We start from the raw sequence: 13,849 nt of genomic DNA on the forward strand, positions 1-13,849 counted from the left end.
GCAACTAAAGCAAGTACCACTTCCGGGGGTTGGAGGCGGTATATAATCTATTAAAAAATAGCTTGATACTGTTACTTGTCACCTCTGCAGCTTTATGTAACCGCAAAGGTTTAATTAAAATAACTAGTGAAGTATACGAATCATTCAGTCATTCACATCTAAGTTATCTGTTTACTGACTTTAATAGCCTAAATACAATTTATTAGAGAGCATTAGGGGGCATTTCAAAATATTTGACTTGATTTAGTTTAGAAATGTGTTATTATCCCTTTCGGCTATGTGAAACAAACAAGCCATGTTTAAAACACGATTTCATCTAAATGTTTCAATTTGCCTCACTGTTTTATTTCCAACCGCGCGAGGCGCTCGTACTAATGCACGATACTTTTTCTGTGAAAGGTTGCGTGGTCCTGTCTGTGACGATACAGGCTTTCGCCTGCTCTTGCTTTTACTGAGAGTTGTAAATAGTGCACGGTGGAGAAAACTGGATGAAGGGTAAACTGGGGCTCCTATCAGTATGCCTAAAAAGAGAAAAAATGGGCAGAGTCCTGCACGGGTTCCTGGACAGCTAAACGAGTCCCGGAGCAACGACAGTCGTGTTTACGGGTCTAGTGAACCTTTCCCACAGGGTGAACCAAACTCTGGATATGGCATTTCCAACTCTACTGCTCTTGGATTCGCTGACAGGGAACATATACTGAGAAACATGGAAGAGGTTTTCTCGCATTTGGACCCCGAGGTCATTCACATGGTACTGACGGAGTGTGATTTCAATAGTAAGTTTGCTTATTCGCCACTGATATCAACATCTGAATGGTCAACTTTATGTAAGCGAACACCAGTACGGTTGATTGGTCAGCCTACTAGAAAGGGGTGGTGCAGGTATGCAGGCCTCGTGACAGTTTCAGGAAGAACGATAGTGCAGAGCAGAGCAGAGCAGGCCTATATTTGCCTTGTGCATTGCGCGTTTGTCACAGTGTCACTGTTTGCCACTGCAGCGTAAAATCAGAGCAATATCAGCAACTATGGCCAGTAAGAAAGAATATGATAATCTTAGTCTTTAGGCCTACTTAGAGTAAACGTGTTGCCGTTACAAGTGGTCGTAACGTGAGTTAACTAGATAGTATTGCTTACATTGAAACCCTACACATCAGCGTACCGATAGTTATGATATAGCACGACTGTTTTAAGGTCATGTTAATCATGTAGCATATGGTCAGGAGGGTATTTCAAGTTCGTGGTTTAGTGATTCATACACCTGGGTAAGTTAACAGAGTAAGAGGTAAACCTCCTACAAGAGCCTAATGGCGTTGTTTTGTTAGGAGAATAAAGCTGTACAGCTCTTCTATTAGGAGGTTTACCACTTACTCTGAGTTAACTTACCAGGTTTGCCACTAAACCACATACTTGGAATACCCCCCAGGTGTGTTGTTTAAGCTGTTGACAGTTTACATTTTCTCCACCCCTCTTTCTCTCTCTCTCTCTCATCATTTCTACCACCAACTCTCACAGTGGAGAATGCAATGGACTCCCTTCTGGAACTCTCTGATGCTGCTAAGGGTGCACCCACTCTGCCACCTCCTGTCTCTGGTTTTGAGATTGCAGCAGCCCTCTTAAATCCTGACATTCCACAATCCATGTCCTCCCAGCCCAAAACTACAGACTCCAGTACCTTGTCAGTTCACACACCACGTGCACTCCCACGCCACCCTCAGTCAGAAGAACCATCTTCTCTGTCTACTTCTGTACCTCTGTGCTCTCTCCCAACTCCTCAGTTCCCTCCACAGCAGACTTTGACCAGTTTGCATCACCAGACTTCCAACCCTAAACAAAAACAGGCCACCAGAGGAAATTCTCCAGTGGGGGAGCTAAGCTTTGCTGCCGGGGCTACTTCAGTTGATCGGGGCGATCGACTGGACTTCAGTCACCTAATTGGGGGGTCTGTTGGCCTAGGGGGCAGCGGTTCAGCCTTCCAGGCCTATCGCAGAGATGAGCAGCCTCGTGTGGTGGGAGCCCCCTGGAACCTCAGGGCACCAGAGTTCCACCCTCGTCCAGAGGGGCCGTCCTTCATCACGCCGGTGGTGGCGAATCCCACCCTCGCTGCCCGCTGGTCCACTTATGCGTCCGTCAGCCAGGCTCCTCTAAAACCCACGGCAACCATCCCCACCTCATGGGCCACGCATCAACCGCCCGTCTACGGCAACAAGCCCACTACTGCCCCCACCCACAACCACAGGCACCGCTTTGAAGGCAGGGTGTTAGTGATGCTCAGAGGAGCTCCAGGATCCGGCAAGTCAACTCTAGCCAGGTGTGTGTGTGTGTGTGTGTGTTCTTTGATATATAAACAAGTTGTCTTTATCACATCACAATCCTTGAGAAGTGCAACATGTGTGTCTTGTGCTCAGGGCACTGTTGGACCACAACCCTGGGGGCGTGTCTTTAAGCACAGATGAATATTTCTGTCGCAATGGAGACTACTGCTACGACCCGTCGGAGCTGGGAACAGCACATGAGTGGAACCATGAGAGAGGTACGAAAATATACACCACATCCTCAGCAGCCACACCCTCAAGATTGCGCTCCTATGATAAACCTGCTTCAAGCTTATGCTGCGGCTCCCTCCCCCCGAGGTGGCGCATATGATTGGTGGAGGCAGCATAGTGGCTAAGGAACTGGGCTAGCATGCCGTAGCCAGCAAAGCTGTTGGCTAATTTCCCAGCGTTCCACCGTTGTGCCCTTAAGCAAGGCACTTTAAAAAAAACAAAAAACAAAAAAACCTGTCTGCTAAATGAATAAGTGTTAATGATACTCCAACCCCAACCCACGCATTACAGTGATGTTCCAACCCCCCAGTGTACACAGTGTACTTCAGCCTCATGCATGTCTTACTGTCCAACTATCCAACCAGAGTGGACATACAAGTACAGGCCCTTGCAATACCAATGTTGGTATTTAGTTTGTAAATAATTCTTTTGTAACAGCTAAAGATGCCATGGAGAGGGGCCAGAGTCCTGTCATCATTGATAACACTAACTTGCAGAGTTGGGAGATGAGACCCTATGTGGCCATGGTGAGCGTTCTCTCTCTCTCTCTCTCTCTCTCTCTCTCTCTCTCTCTCTCTCTCTCTCTCTCTCTCTCGCTCTACATACACACACACACACACACTCACACAAACACAGACAGACATACCGATATAGTGTCACCATTGCAAAATAGGGATGACTTGTGCCTGTAGTCCATTTTCATTTCTGTATTTCTGTCAGGCCTTGAAGCAGAAATACAAAGTTGTGTTCCGAGAGCCAGACACGTGGTGGAAGTTCAAGCCCCGAGAGCTGGAGAAGTAAGAATCTGATCCTTTCTTGGCCTCACCGTTAGCTTCATAGGCCCACTTACACACCATATCAGAACTGTCCCTCTCCCTCTGCAGACACACAAAGCACGGTGTGAATCGCGAGAAGATTCGACGGATGCTGGACAGCTATGATAAGCATGTCTCTGTCCACTCCATCATGGGCTCGGCACGACCTGACCTTCACAGAGAGTGAGAACCCCACACATACTGTATATTCAATGTCATATTCTCGGCTTTTCCCAAAGGCTCTTACTGGCTGCATCTTCAAGTAGTAATAACGGACTACATTATCAGATAAGCTCCATCTCTTTTCATAGAGCTCATAGTGAGGGAATTTAGTCTGCTGTGTATTGTCTTTGTGTTACACATGTACAAATGGTATTTGTTGCCTTGATATAGAAGTATGAAAGCTGAGTGAGTCGGAATTATTTCATTTGGATCAAAAGTGAGGAGAGTTCAGCCATGTTAAAACTGGTAATCCCACAAGCTGGTGCCTCATGGGAGAGGACCAGCCATGCAGTAAAAGGGGGGGGGGGGGGATTACCAGAGCATACAGATGTTTAAGTTGTTTATTTTCATTTATGAAGGGTGCAGCAAAAGACTAACATTTCGATGCAGGATACGTCTTCATCCCAGTTTTCATTTATGATGGGTGCAGCAGAAGAATAACATTTCGATGTAGGATACATCTTCATCTTCGTCTTCATCCCAGTTTTCTGTTTCTCAGGCCTCCTGTGACCTGTCACCTGCCGCGGCCAGACCTGCTGGAGCCCCCTCCTCTTGTCTGTCTCCCCCCTCCTGTCTCCCTCCCTCCTCCTGTCTCCCTCCCTCCTCCTGTCTCTCTCCCTCCTCCCGACGTGTCGTCTGTGCCTGTGCGCAGCTTCTTCATAGGACAGCCCCCTGAGCTGCTGGACTGTGTGGATCTCTATCAGGACCCCCAGGACATGGAGCAGCGCTCGCACGTGGAGCTGCCTGCGCTGTTCGGTCAGTCCATCGGTCAGCGAGAGCGGAGGGAGAGGGACCGAGCGAGGCGTCCTCAGCCTGCTGCTGCAGCAGCGCTGAGCTCAGTGGCCACACGGGAGCGGCTGGAGGCGGCCGGCGCCACGGGCAGTGACGGAGAGACTGCTGCTGCGGGCAGCGCGGAGGCACAAGGGGAGGCGGCCAGGGCGGGCGATGCGCTGGGAGCTCCGCTCACGTTTATCGGAGACTGGCCCTGCGAGAGCCAGGGGCCCCGGGGCCGACGCAGCAGCAGCCGCAGGCACGGAGACCAGGAGGCGCACGAGGGCCAAGATGGCGCCGGCGGCACCACCGAGGTGAGGCACGCTGGCGGTGGGCCAGACTTCTCCGCGTTTCAGAAGGTGCTGGACCTGCTGCAGGGAGACGTGGAGGTGGACGGCCCCATCCAGCTGTCTGACAGCGAGGAGGAGAGCAGCCCCAGCTCGGGGCCCGACACCCAGCCGCCGTCACCCGGCTGCCTGAGCGAGGACGCCACGCACGTGCCCAACCCCAGCAGAGAGGAGGAGGAGGAGCTGGGAGCTGCACAGAGAGAGGAGGACAGAGCACAGGACAGTGGGGAGGAGAGTGATAAAGAAGAGGAGGAGCTGGAGAGGGACAGGAAGGGGGAAGGGAAGGAGATGAGAGAGAGCAAGGATGGGCTGGAGGAAGTGAGTGAGGCCAAAGGGCTGGAGGGAAGAGAGGATGGAGAGCCGTCAGGCAGCGGTCATGTCTCGGAAAAGAGGAGAGTTAGCCGGCGCTCGGGCAAATCCGTCCGACTAGCTCTCACATTCACCAATCAGGCGCCTGCATCAGTGTCACCCCAGCACACACAGACTGAGTCGCCCCCGCAGCCTGAGTGCTCGACGCAGGACAGGTCCATAGAGGGGGCATCACCCTGCAGCATCTCCACGCAGGACACGTCCATAGAGGAGGCTCCGTCCTCCAGTGTCACTACGCAGGACACGTCCATAGAGGAGGCTCCATCCTGGAGTGTAACTACGCAGGACACGTCCATAGAGGAGGCTCCATCCTGCAGCATGTCCACGCAGACTGAGCCCTGTGACTTTGCCCTGCTGTGGCGGCTGGAGCACGGGGGTTTGTGGGAAGGGGCTGGCGAGAAGGTCCTGACAGGAAACGCATCACACTTTGTCCCCGCTGTCTCGGAGGCGGCGAGCGCGTGTCCTGTCCGACGGGCCACCCACGACCGAGGGGCGCAGGTGGAGGAGGAGGAGCTGACGGAGGCCCGGACCATAGACGAGGGCCTCAGCATCCTCATGCGCCACTTTACAGGCGTTACCGTGGAAACGCTAAAGGACCTGTATGAAAAATGCCAACAAGACCTGGAGTGGACCACCAACCTGCTACTGGACTCTGGAGAGAGACTGAGCCGTGAGGAAGAGGAGGGGGACAAAAGTGAAGATGAGGATGAACTGGGCAGGCTTAAAGAGGGAGAGAGGGAGAGGGCAGAAGAGAGGGATGAGGTGGAGAGAGAGAAGGCGAAGGACAGTGAAAGAGAGGAGGTCAAAGCTGTCGGGATTGGAATCGCAGCGAGTGCGAGAGAAGACACGGAAGCAGATGTCCGTAGTGGTGACCCAGCTGACGCGAGGGTCAGCAGAGCGGACGAGGCTGCAGACGGCACATGCGTGAGGTCAGAGGTCGCTGGAGACGAGGCGCAGCCCAAGCAGGACTCCAAAAGCCCACACGAGCCAACAGCCCAAGCCACAGTGACCAGCCAGTCACACGAACCAGCAGCCCAAGCCACAGTGACCAGCCAGTCACACGAGGCTGTGCAGCAGCAGGAGTCTGCCCAGAGTCTGAGGCATCTGTCTGAGTTCGCTGGCACCGGCACATGCCTGCTCTTGGACGCCTGCCCTGAAGCGTCCGCATGGCCCATGGGATTCCTGGAGGAGGAAGAGGGAGGAGGAGGAGGAGGAGAGGGAGCTGGAGAGGAGGACGCGAGGAGAAGAGTGGAGGAGGTGGACGCTGTCACTCAGTCCATCCTGTCTCATCTGGAGGAGCTGACCAAGAGAGAGGAGGAGGAGAAGGAGAGGGAGAAGCAGGAGAGAGAGAGGGAGAGGCGAAAGGAGAGGACAAAGGGCTCTAAGCCGCTGGACATTCAGACTCTGGAGCTCAAACTGCCTACTGAGCTGGCGCTACAACTCACAGAGCTGTTTGGCCCTGTTGGCATCAACCCAGGTATGCGCACATCCCCCTCACACACACACACACACTGTACACACAAGGTATGCAGCTCAATGCAGTGAAGCTCGCTCTTTCTCTCTCTCTCTCTCATGCGCTCTCTCTCTTTTTAAGGGGAGTTCTCAGATGACTGTTCTGTTAAGATGGACCTGAACCTTGCTCGACTCCTACATCAAAAGTGGAAAGAAACCATCCAGGTGAGCAGAGACAGAGGTCTTGCATGCGAACACAGGCAGACACACACAACTATAATGAGTGCTGGCCTGATAGAGTTCAGGCTTGAGCTCTGCCATGTACAGTATGACGTCAAGAAAGACTATTCTCTATATTGTCTTTGAATGTCTTTGATCATCTCAGGCACAGAGAACTGTCTATTAGCCCTGTGAGTCACACTGACAGCATTCATCTTAATACGGTGTCTTTTCAGGAGAAGCAGAGACAAGCTTCACTCTCCTACCACCTACTACAGGAAAGTACGTACACACACACACACACACACACACACACACTCTCTCTCTCTCTCTCTCTCTCTCTCTCTCTCTCTCTCTCTCTCTCTCAAACACAAGCTCAATTAGACATGGTGGAGTTACTTTTTAATGAAATGGCCAGCCTCCTCCATGTTATGTTCTGGTCACTGATGGATCCGTGGTTTGTTCTGCTGCTTCCTGCTTATTCTCCCAGGCTCTGTCCACTGGGGAGAGACACAGAGTGGGCTGTCCAGACCACCGGACGGCACTAAACCTCACTTTCTGATTGGTGTCGATGGCTACGCATCTCTCGTTGGCCAATCAGATTACACTGAAGACGCTCCAGTGGTGGCCAATCAGATCACGCTAAGGACGCTCCAGCACAGGAATCTGTCCCAGCCATACGTGTCTCTACGGGACATCATGTCAGAGGAGCAGGCACTACAAGACATACAGGAGAAGGTAGCACACACACACACACACACACACACATACACACACACACTCACACTCACTCACACACACACACACATACACACACAAATACACCATCACCACCACACACACACACACACACACATTCTGATGACCCCAACATTGTGTGAGGCATGTGCGTTTTGTGAGTAAGAAGTGTGTGTGTGTGTGTGTGTTTAGAGCAGATTGAGCCACTGGGATCCTGAGCTGAGAGATGGGGCCGCCATGCTGAAGGAGAAGCAGCTCTTCTCACTCTTCCCCACCATCGACAGACTCTTCCTCAAAGACATCTTCAGACACAACAAGTAAGGCAGCCATCATCTCAGTGCTCCATGACATCACTGCCAGAGATGTGCTCTCCACTGCCGTTCTCCTACACCACTAAACACATGCTTACGGCCAAGTCTGACCTTTGAACTTGGTGGTAGTGAGATCTGTTGAGTCATAATAGATTCTTATGAATCAAATAATCAAACAAATAATTGGCAACTATAGCCAACTATAGCCAATAGCCAATGAAGTATGCAACTCTGTTCTGTTGATCGCTGTAAATATATTCTTTAGTATTGCTGCAACAGTCTTTAGTATTGCTGCAACAGTCAAGTTCCCCAAAGTGGTACTCTACTATGTACAGTATCATCCACAGGCAGTCACAGTGCGTTTGTTTTCTCTTAGGTGCTATTCACAAAGCGGTCAAACCTTTGCTCTAATGCAGTCAAACATGACAGGAGTTAGCAGACTGGGAGTTATTGCTGGTGTTTGAGTCTGCCCTGCACTAGTGTTCAGCGTGTACTTGAGCTCACTCTGTTGTTTACCACAGTTACAGTCTGGAGCAGACTGAGAAATACCTGCACTGTCTTCTGGATGTGGGGCCAGTCAAAAATGTTGTGGCAACAGACACTGGCATCCAGCACAACCACACTCACACACCAAGAACACCCAGCAAGGAAAGGGTTGGTCTCTTTTTTGCTCCTCTCACAATGCCTCAAAACGTCTCGCCATGTCTTTTTCAGTTCTCCTTACACTCATGTGTGTGTGTGTCTGTGTGTGTGTGTCTGTGTGTCTGTGTGTCTGTGTGTCTGTGTGTCTGTGTGTGTGTGTGTCTGTGTGTGTGTGTCTGTGGGCGTTCAGAAACAGAAGGAGGCTGAGGCGGTGTTCCAGGAGACGGAGGAGCCGGAGTATCAGGATCTGCGGGCGGAGGCCAATCTACACAGGCTCAAGCAGCAGGAGTGCCTGAGCAAAGCAGCCGAGGCCTACAGGCGTGGCAAGAGACAGGTGGCCAGCTTCTACGCTCAACAGGTGAGACACTCACATACTGTACACGTGAACTACCACACACATTTGAATGTGTTATTTGTTGAACCCACCAATCACTTTCCTCACATGTGTCCAGAGGTGAAATGCATGTTTTAACACATCGCCGCAGCACGGCTGCCTAGTACAGCTGAGATGACGCAGATTTCTGCTAGCTGTTTGGAATTTCTCTTAGACAGGCCTGTCAATCATAAGCCACTAATGCAGACACGTCAGGCAGCGGAGTGGAATGTTGTGCAGTCAATAAGAAGAAGAATCCTTGAAAATAAACCCAGTTATTGGAACCTTAAGAGTAGCCTAGGTCAGATGGACATACCAAAAAATGTTAGCTCTTAAAATAGGCTGGCAGAGAGGTAGCCTACAGTAATTTCCTGTGTATTAGCTGCATTGTGTATAAGCTGCAACACAGTGTTTTCTGCAAGTTAAAAGAAACCATATTAACCCCATATAATGCATATATTAACCTCATATAATGCATATATTAACCTCATAGCTGAAGAAAGTTTGCAATATCGATGTGTAAGCCACGGCTTAGAGTTACATTATACCACTGCTTGGTCAAATTTCCTATTGTGATGCGCTATTCGGAACGTGCATTATTTTTCTATATACCGCACGGCTATGAAGTAGTTCCTTTTTTTGGGCTTATTACACTTGAATATCAATTCGCCAATGTGAATGTAACGGTAAAAACAGCAACGTTGTATCTAAGACAGCGGCAATATAAACGAAAATGATAGTAGCAGTGGTATAAGCAGGATAATCAACTCCGCGCCCTGTGCGTTTATAGGAAAATAATGCCTGCGGCGTCGGGTCCTTATTACCACTTCGAACGTGCATTATTTTGCTATAAACGCACGGCGCGTCGTTGATTATCCCTTACGTAATACATCATTTGCATCAAATGTGTACCATTTAATGTATCAATGTTTCATGTTAGTCGTTCAATGTGTGGCCCTACTTTGCCAAACTAGCTGTGGCCCTCAGTCTAACTGTTGCCCACCCCTGCACTCATGGTTTGTGAATATGCCCCAGGCTGCCATTACTGACATGCAAAGCCTAAATCACTCCTCTTTGCCGCTATGGACTGATCCTTAGTTTATCATAGAAGGCTGAATATTGGTAACGTCAATATATTGGTCATCAACACAACCTAGCATTAGTTAGCCTGGCAAGCCAAACTATACAGAAATGTAGAGTCTGGGGTCGGACCATTCACAGAGCTGAAGCCTGTGGGTGGGATGAAAAGTTGTCTTTCAAACTGCCTCTGCACGTAATAGGCCAGCATTTGTGACCAATCGTAGCCGGTCGGCAAAACGGCAAATACATCCTTCTTTAAAACTAATTACTTGAGTGCTTCTTTCTGCTCAACCTTCAAAGAAAAGCCCAAGTCTAACTCTTCCAAAGCCGATTCAAACGAGTGCGCTTCGTTAGCCTCATCCATCTGTCGTTTTTCTCTATGGTTGTGCAACACGGTCTCACACCCAACTCGTCGAACGAGGACGCATGGTCCAGCCCCTTGGCGTCAATATCAGAAGCCGAATGTGAGCTAAGGCGGGCTCAAGGACTCCGTACACAGATAGAGCGTTCTGATTGGATAGGCTGGCCTGGAGTCGAACGCAGGCTTGGCCTCAACGGTGCGACCCTAGACCATCCTGCTAGGCAAAAATATTTTTGGCCGCTAGGGTGCTTCTAGATTTCTAGGCTAAGCATTAGTACTTCCCTATGATCTTTATCTAAGAACAACAACATCAGGGGTGTTAGGGATGTCACAAAAACACATCATCACAGCTTTTAAGCAAATCTGTCAGCATGCATGAATGTTTGTATTTATATTAGGCATATCTTCTGGCTGGTGAGCTGTAGTCTTAACAGGAAAGTGGAGACTGTACTCTTCTATACAACAGCATTTCTGTACATAGAATGAGAGCCCGGGTGATTAGCGATAGCAGCGTTCCCTTTATCCTTAGTCCAATGCAGGCTCGCGCTCTCACCATCTGTTTAATGCTGTGGAGGAATTTCCTGTTGTGTTCTGACGTGTGTCTTGTCATTCATTGTGGCAGACACTGGCTACCACAGTAACACACTCAAAGCTCATGCACATACACACACACTCAAATACACCATCACCACACGCGCACACACACACAGAGAAAGAAATGAAGAAAGAGTGAGTCAGACACACATTTACACAAGATGATACATGCACAGACGCATTCAAAAGGACCAGAGTGACATGACCTGATTGACGAGATTATTCGCAACCTGAAATAGACCTGCATCCTGCCATACAGTACATGCTCCCTACATAGACACATACATACATACTGTTACAACCTGCCTACTAGGCTATGTAACCAGAGAGGGAAGACCACGTGGAATTTGCCAAAAGAATACATATTTATTTTAAGATAAAGTATTTACAACGTAGGTTAAGTAAAGTTAGTATAAGTGTTGGATTGGGAAAAGAAAGTGTATGCAGTGTGAGAGATGAGGTGTCATGCATAAAGAAAGTAATGGCCAAAAAGGTGCGGGAGAGGAGGAGAAGCGGCGGCCTCCACGTCCAGGTCTACGGAGATCTTAAAGGCCATCCAGGAAGTAATCAATCAGACCCACACGTGCGCCAATCCACGCCACACCTGTGCTTGGCCCACCTGTAGGGAGACGCAATGAACAGCACACAAGCAAACCACAGGAGGAGCACTGCAGACACATAACAATACATACATACATACATACATTATCAAACAGGAATGAGCAGAATGTGTGTATGTGTGTGTGTGTTGTGTTTTGCAGGGCCATTTGCATGGTCAGAAGATGCGCGAGGCGAACCATCGTGCTGCACTGTGCATCTTTGAGCGAGTCAACGCCTCACTTCTGCCACAGAATGTTCTAGATCTCCACGGCCTCCACGTTAGTGAGGCCCTAGAACACCTCCAGCGGACCCTCAAAGAGAAAATCACAGGTGCGCACATGCAGGAGGAGATAGCACTAGGCCCTCACAGCCAGTTGAGGAGGCAGTTGTGCTCTGAGGAGTTGTGGTTTGGGGCAGTGAAGGGTTGGCTCTTGTTAGGTTGTCATTTTTTATTTGTGATGAGCTTTAAATGTTTATTTCTCCTGGAATTCTTGCCTGGTAGCCTTTTACAGTACATCTACTCCCATGTGAAAATAGTTTATTTAAATGTCCCTTCTCTTTCTTAAGGCTCATTTACTGTGTTTCTTGTTGTGCCATTGTCATAGCTGTACACCATCTGTATGATATCTGCAGACTGTTGGCATTGACATTTATTTGGTATTCTTAATTGTAAAGGCTTTTCAGGTGGATTTGTCCTAGGACTTTTTATTTAAAATGTGTTGCTGAACTGAAATACCGTTTATGTTTGCTTAGAGTACAAACAGGGTCTATGCAAGCCTCAACTGTCAGTCATCACAGGAAGAGGAAACCGCAGCCAAGGGGGAGTGGCCAGAATTAGGCCCGCTGTCATCGACTATCTCAAGAGCAAGCATTACGAGTAATGAACGCATACACGCACAAGCACTTAGACAACTTAATTATAGTTCACAACAGGAAAGAAAGGTACTTGTACACTGACATGTCTTCTGTGTGCTCTCCCTCTCTCTCTGTCTGTCTCTCTCTCTCTCTCTCTCCCTCCCCTCTCTCTCTCTGTCTCTGTCTCAGGTTTACGGAGCCAAATGGTGGTTTAGTTCTAGTCTCATTGCAGAAGGAGCTAAAAGCATGAATGACGACGCCTGCTGCCGTGGGCCCCTCACCCCCGCAGCCTCCTCTTCCTCCTCTTCCTCCCCTCTGCCTCTCCTCCAAACGGATGCTGATGTCTGTGGCTGGAGCTGCTCTGATCTCCAGGCCTGCTCTCCCAGGGCGGAGCAGCTGTCAGCTCTGTGTGTGAAGAGGTTCCTTTAGCCGTCTCGCTTGGCTCTCCCTCACTCTCCAGTGCACAGTACGCCCGAGACATTTCTGGATGAGCGTGAATATTTTGTTTGGAAGGAGAGCCTGTGAAATATTTTGCGTAGTGTTATTTTGCACCATGTTAATCTGCCTTCACAGAATAGCTGTGATTGTCTTGTACTGCTGTGGATATAAAAGACTGGTGGTGTCTTCACCTGTGCAGAGTGGGCACATTCTTAAACTGCTAAACACTTCTTAAACACCAAAACCGTTCTCACGCTCACCAGAAACTCATCAACCTTAAGAGGACAAGGGCAAAATCTTTTTTGTTTAAGTGTCTGGTGTGCACCAGATAGTTTCTTGTGTACACTTAGAAACATTTTTTTGCACATGTTCTTTTAGGGACTATGTATAACGGTGACACTCTCAGGGCAAACGAATGTCTTCTCTGTGTACAAAAATGTTCGATATTTGATAGTTGATATTTTATTTTGTGTGTGTTTAAGTGAAAGTGAGTAGATGTATAAAGGGATCTCTCTTCTCACGTTGACAAATTTAGCGCGGCAATGCCTGTTATTAATGGTTTGACTGCATTTTTATCTGGTCTATTGTTAAACCTCAATGTGAATTGATATGGGCATTTATTAGAATGTAATTCTAGTTTCAATGAAATTGTTAGGTTAATTGTAAATCCTTACTTTCTCGTTTTATACTCATGTAATCAAGGCATAATAACTTGATTTTTTTAAAGCTGAAAATGTGTTTTAACAAATTACATATATATTTTGTATTGCCTGAATGGGGATTTATTTTGTTATTAAAATTACAAAATTAAAAGGCTGCCACTACGCAGTTTGCGTGTTGTGATGGAAGTGAACAACTCAGCGGAATCAATGACTAACACGCGCACGGCTATCAAGTTTCGGCACGAAAAGGTCACGGTCTTTGCAATGACGAGAGCGAAGTATGGACCCAGCTTACTGTATAGATGTCATATCACCACACGCCGGTAGAGAGCAGTATAGACGTGTAACGCACGGCCCTGGTAGGCCTACTACTATTCGGGTCTACAGTAGGCAACTGAAGAGGGCCAGACTGTGGGATCACATTAGTCTATAGGCCTATCACATCTTGTCATTTTCT

General features: G+C 48.8%; 1 protein-coding gene across 1 annotated transcript; it reads left to right on the forward strand.

Annotated features, from left to right (window-relative positions):
• Positions 1-408: 408 nt before the first annotated feature.
• n4bp2 (NEDD4 binding protein 2) lies at positions 409-13,542 on the forward strand. Its single transcript, XM_062530643.1, has 16 exons — positions 409-776; positions 1,513-2,308; positions 2,406-2,530; positions 2,982-3,070; positions 3,264-3,340; positions 3,428-3,541; positions 4,080-6,544; positions 6,662-6,744; positions 6,975-7,020; positions 7,229-7,476; positions 7,669-7,793; positions 8,309-8,441; positions 8,620-8,787; positions 11,599-11,767; positions 12,191-12,314; positions 12,482-13,542. The coding sequence occupies exons 1-16, from the start codon at positions 518-520 to the stop codon at positions 12,540-12,542; spliced, it is 5,082 nt and encodes a 1,693-aa protein (XP_062386627.1). The 5' UTR covers positions 409-517; the 3' UTR covers positions 12,543-13,542.
• Positions 13,543-13,849: the final 307 nt, after the last annotated feature.

This window comes from Sardina pilchardus, chromosome 2 (genome assembly GCF_963854185.1).
Source record: "Sardina pilchardus chromosome 2, fSarPil1.1, whole genome shotgun sequence".
NCBI lineage: Eukaryota > Metazoa > Chordata > Actinopteri > Clupeiformes > Clupeidae > Sardina > Sardina pilchardus.

Coding starts and splice junctions, on each gene's coding strand:
- n4bp2 (XM_062530643.1), top strand. CDS start 518: ATGCCTAAAAAGAGAAAAAATGGGCAGAGTCCTGCACGGGTTCCTGGA. Junction 3,542..4,079: donor CGACCTGACCTTCACAGAGA/GTGAGAACCCCA, acceptor TCTGTTTCTCAG/GCCTCCTGTGACCTGTCACC. Junction 6,745..6,974: donor AGTGGAAAGAAACCATCCAG/GTGAGCAGAGAC, acceptor GTGTCTTTTCAG/GAGAAGCAGAGACAAGCTTC.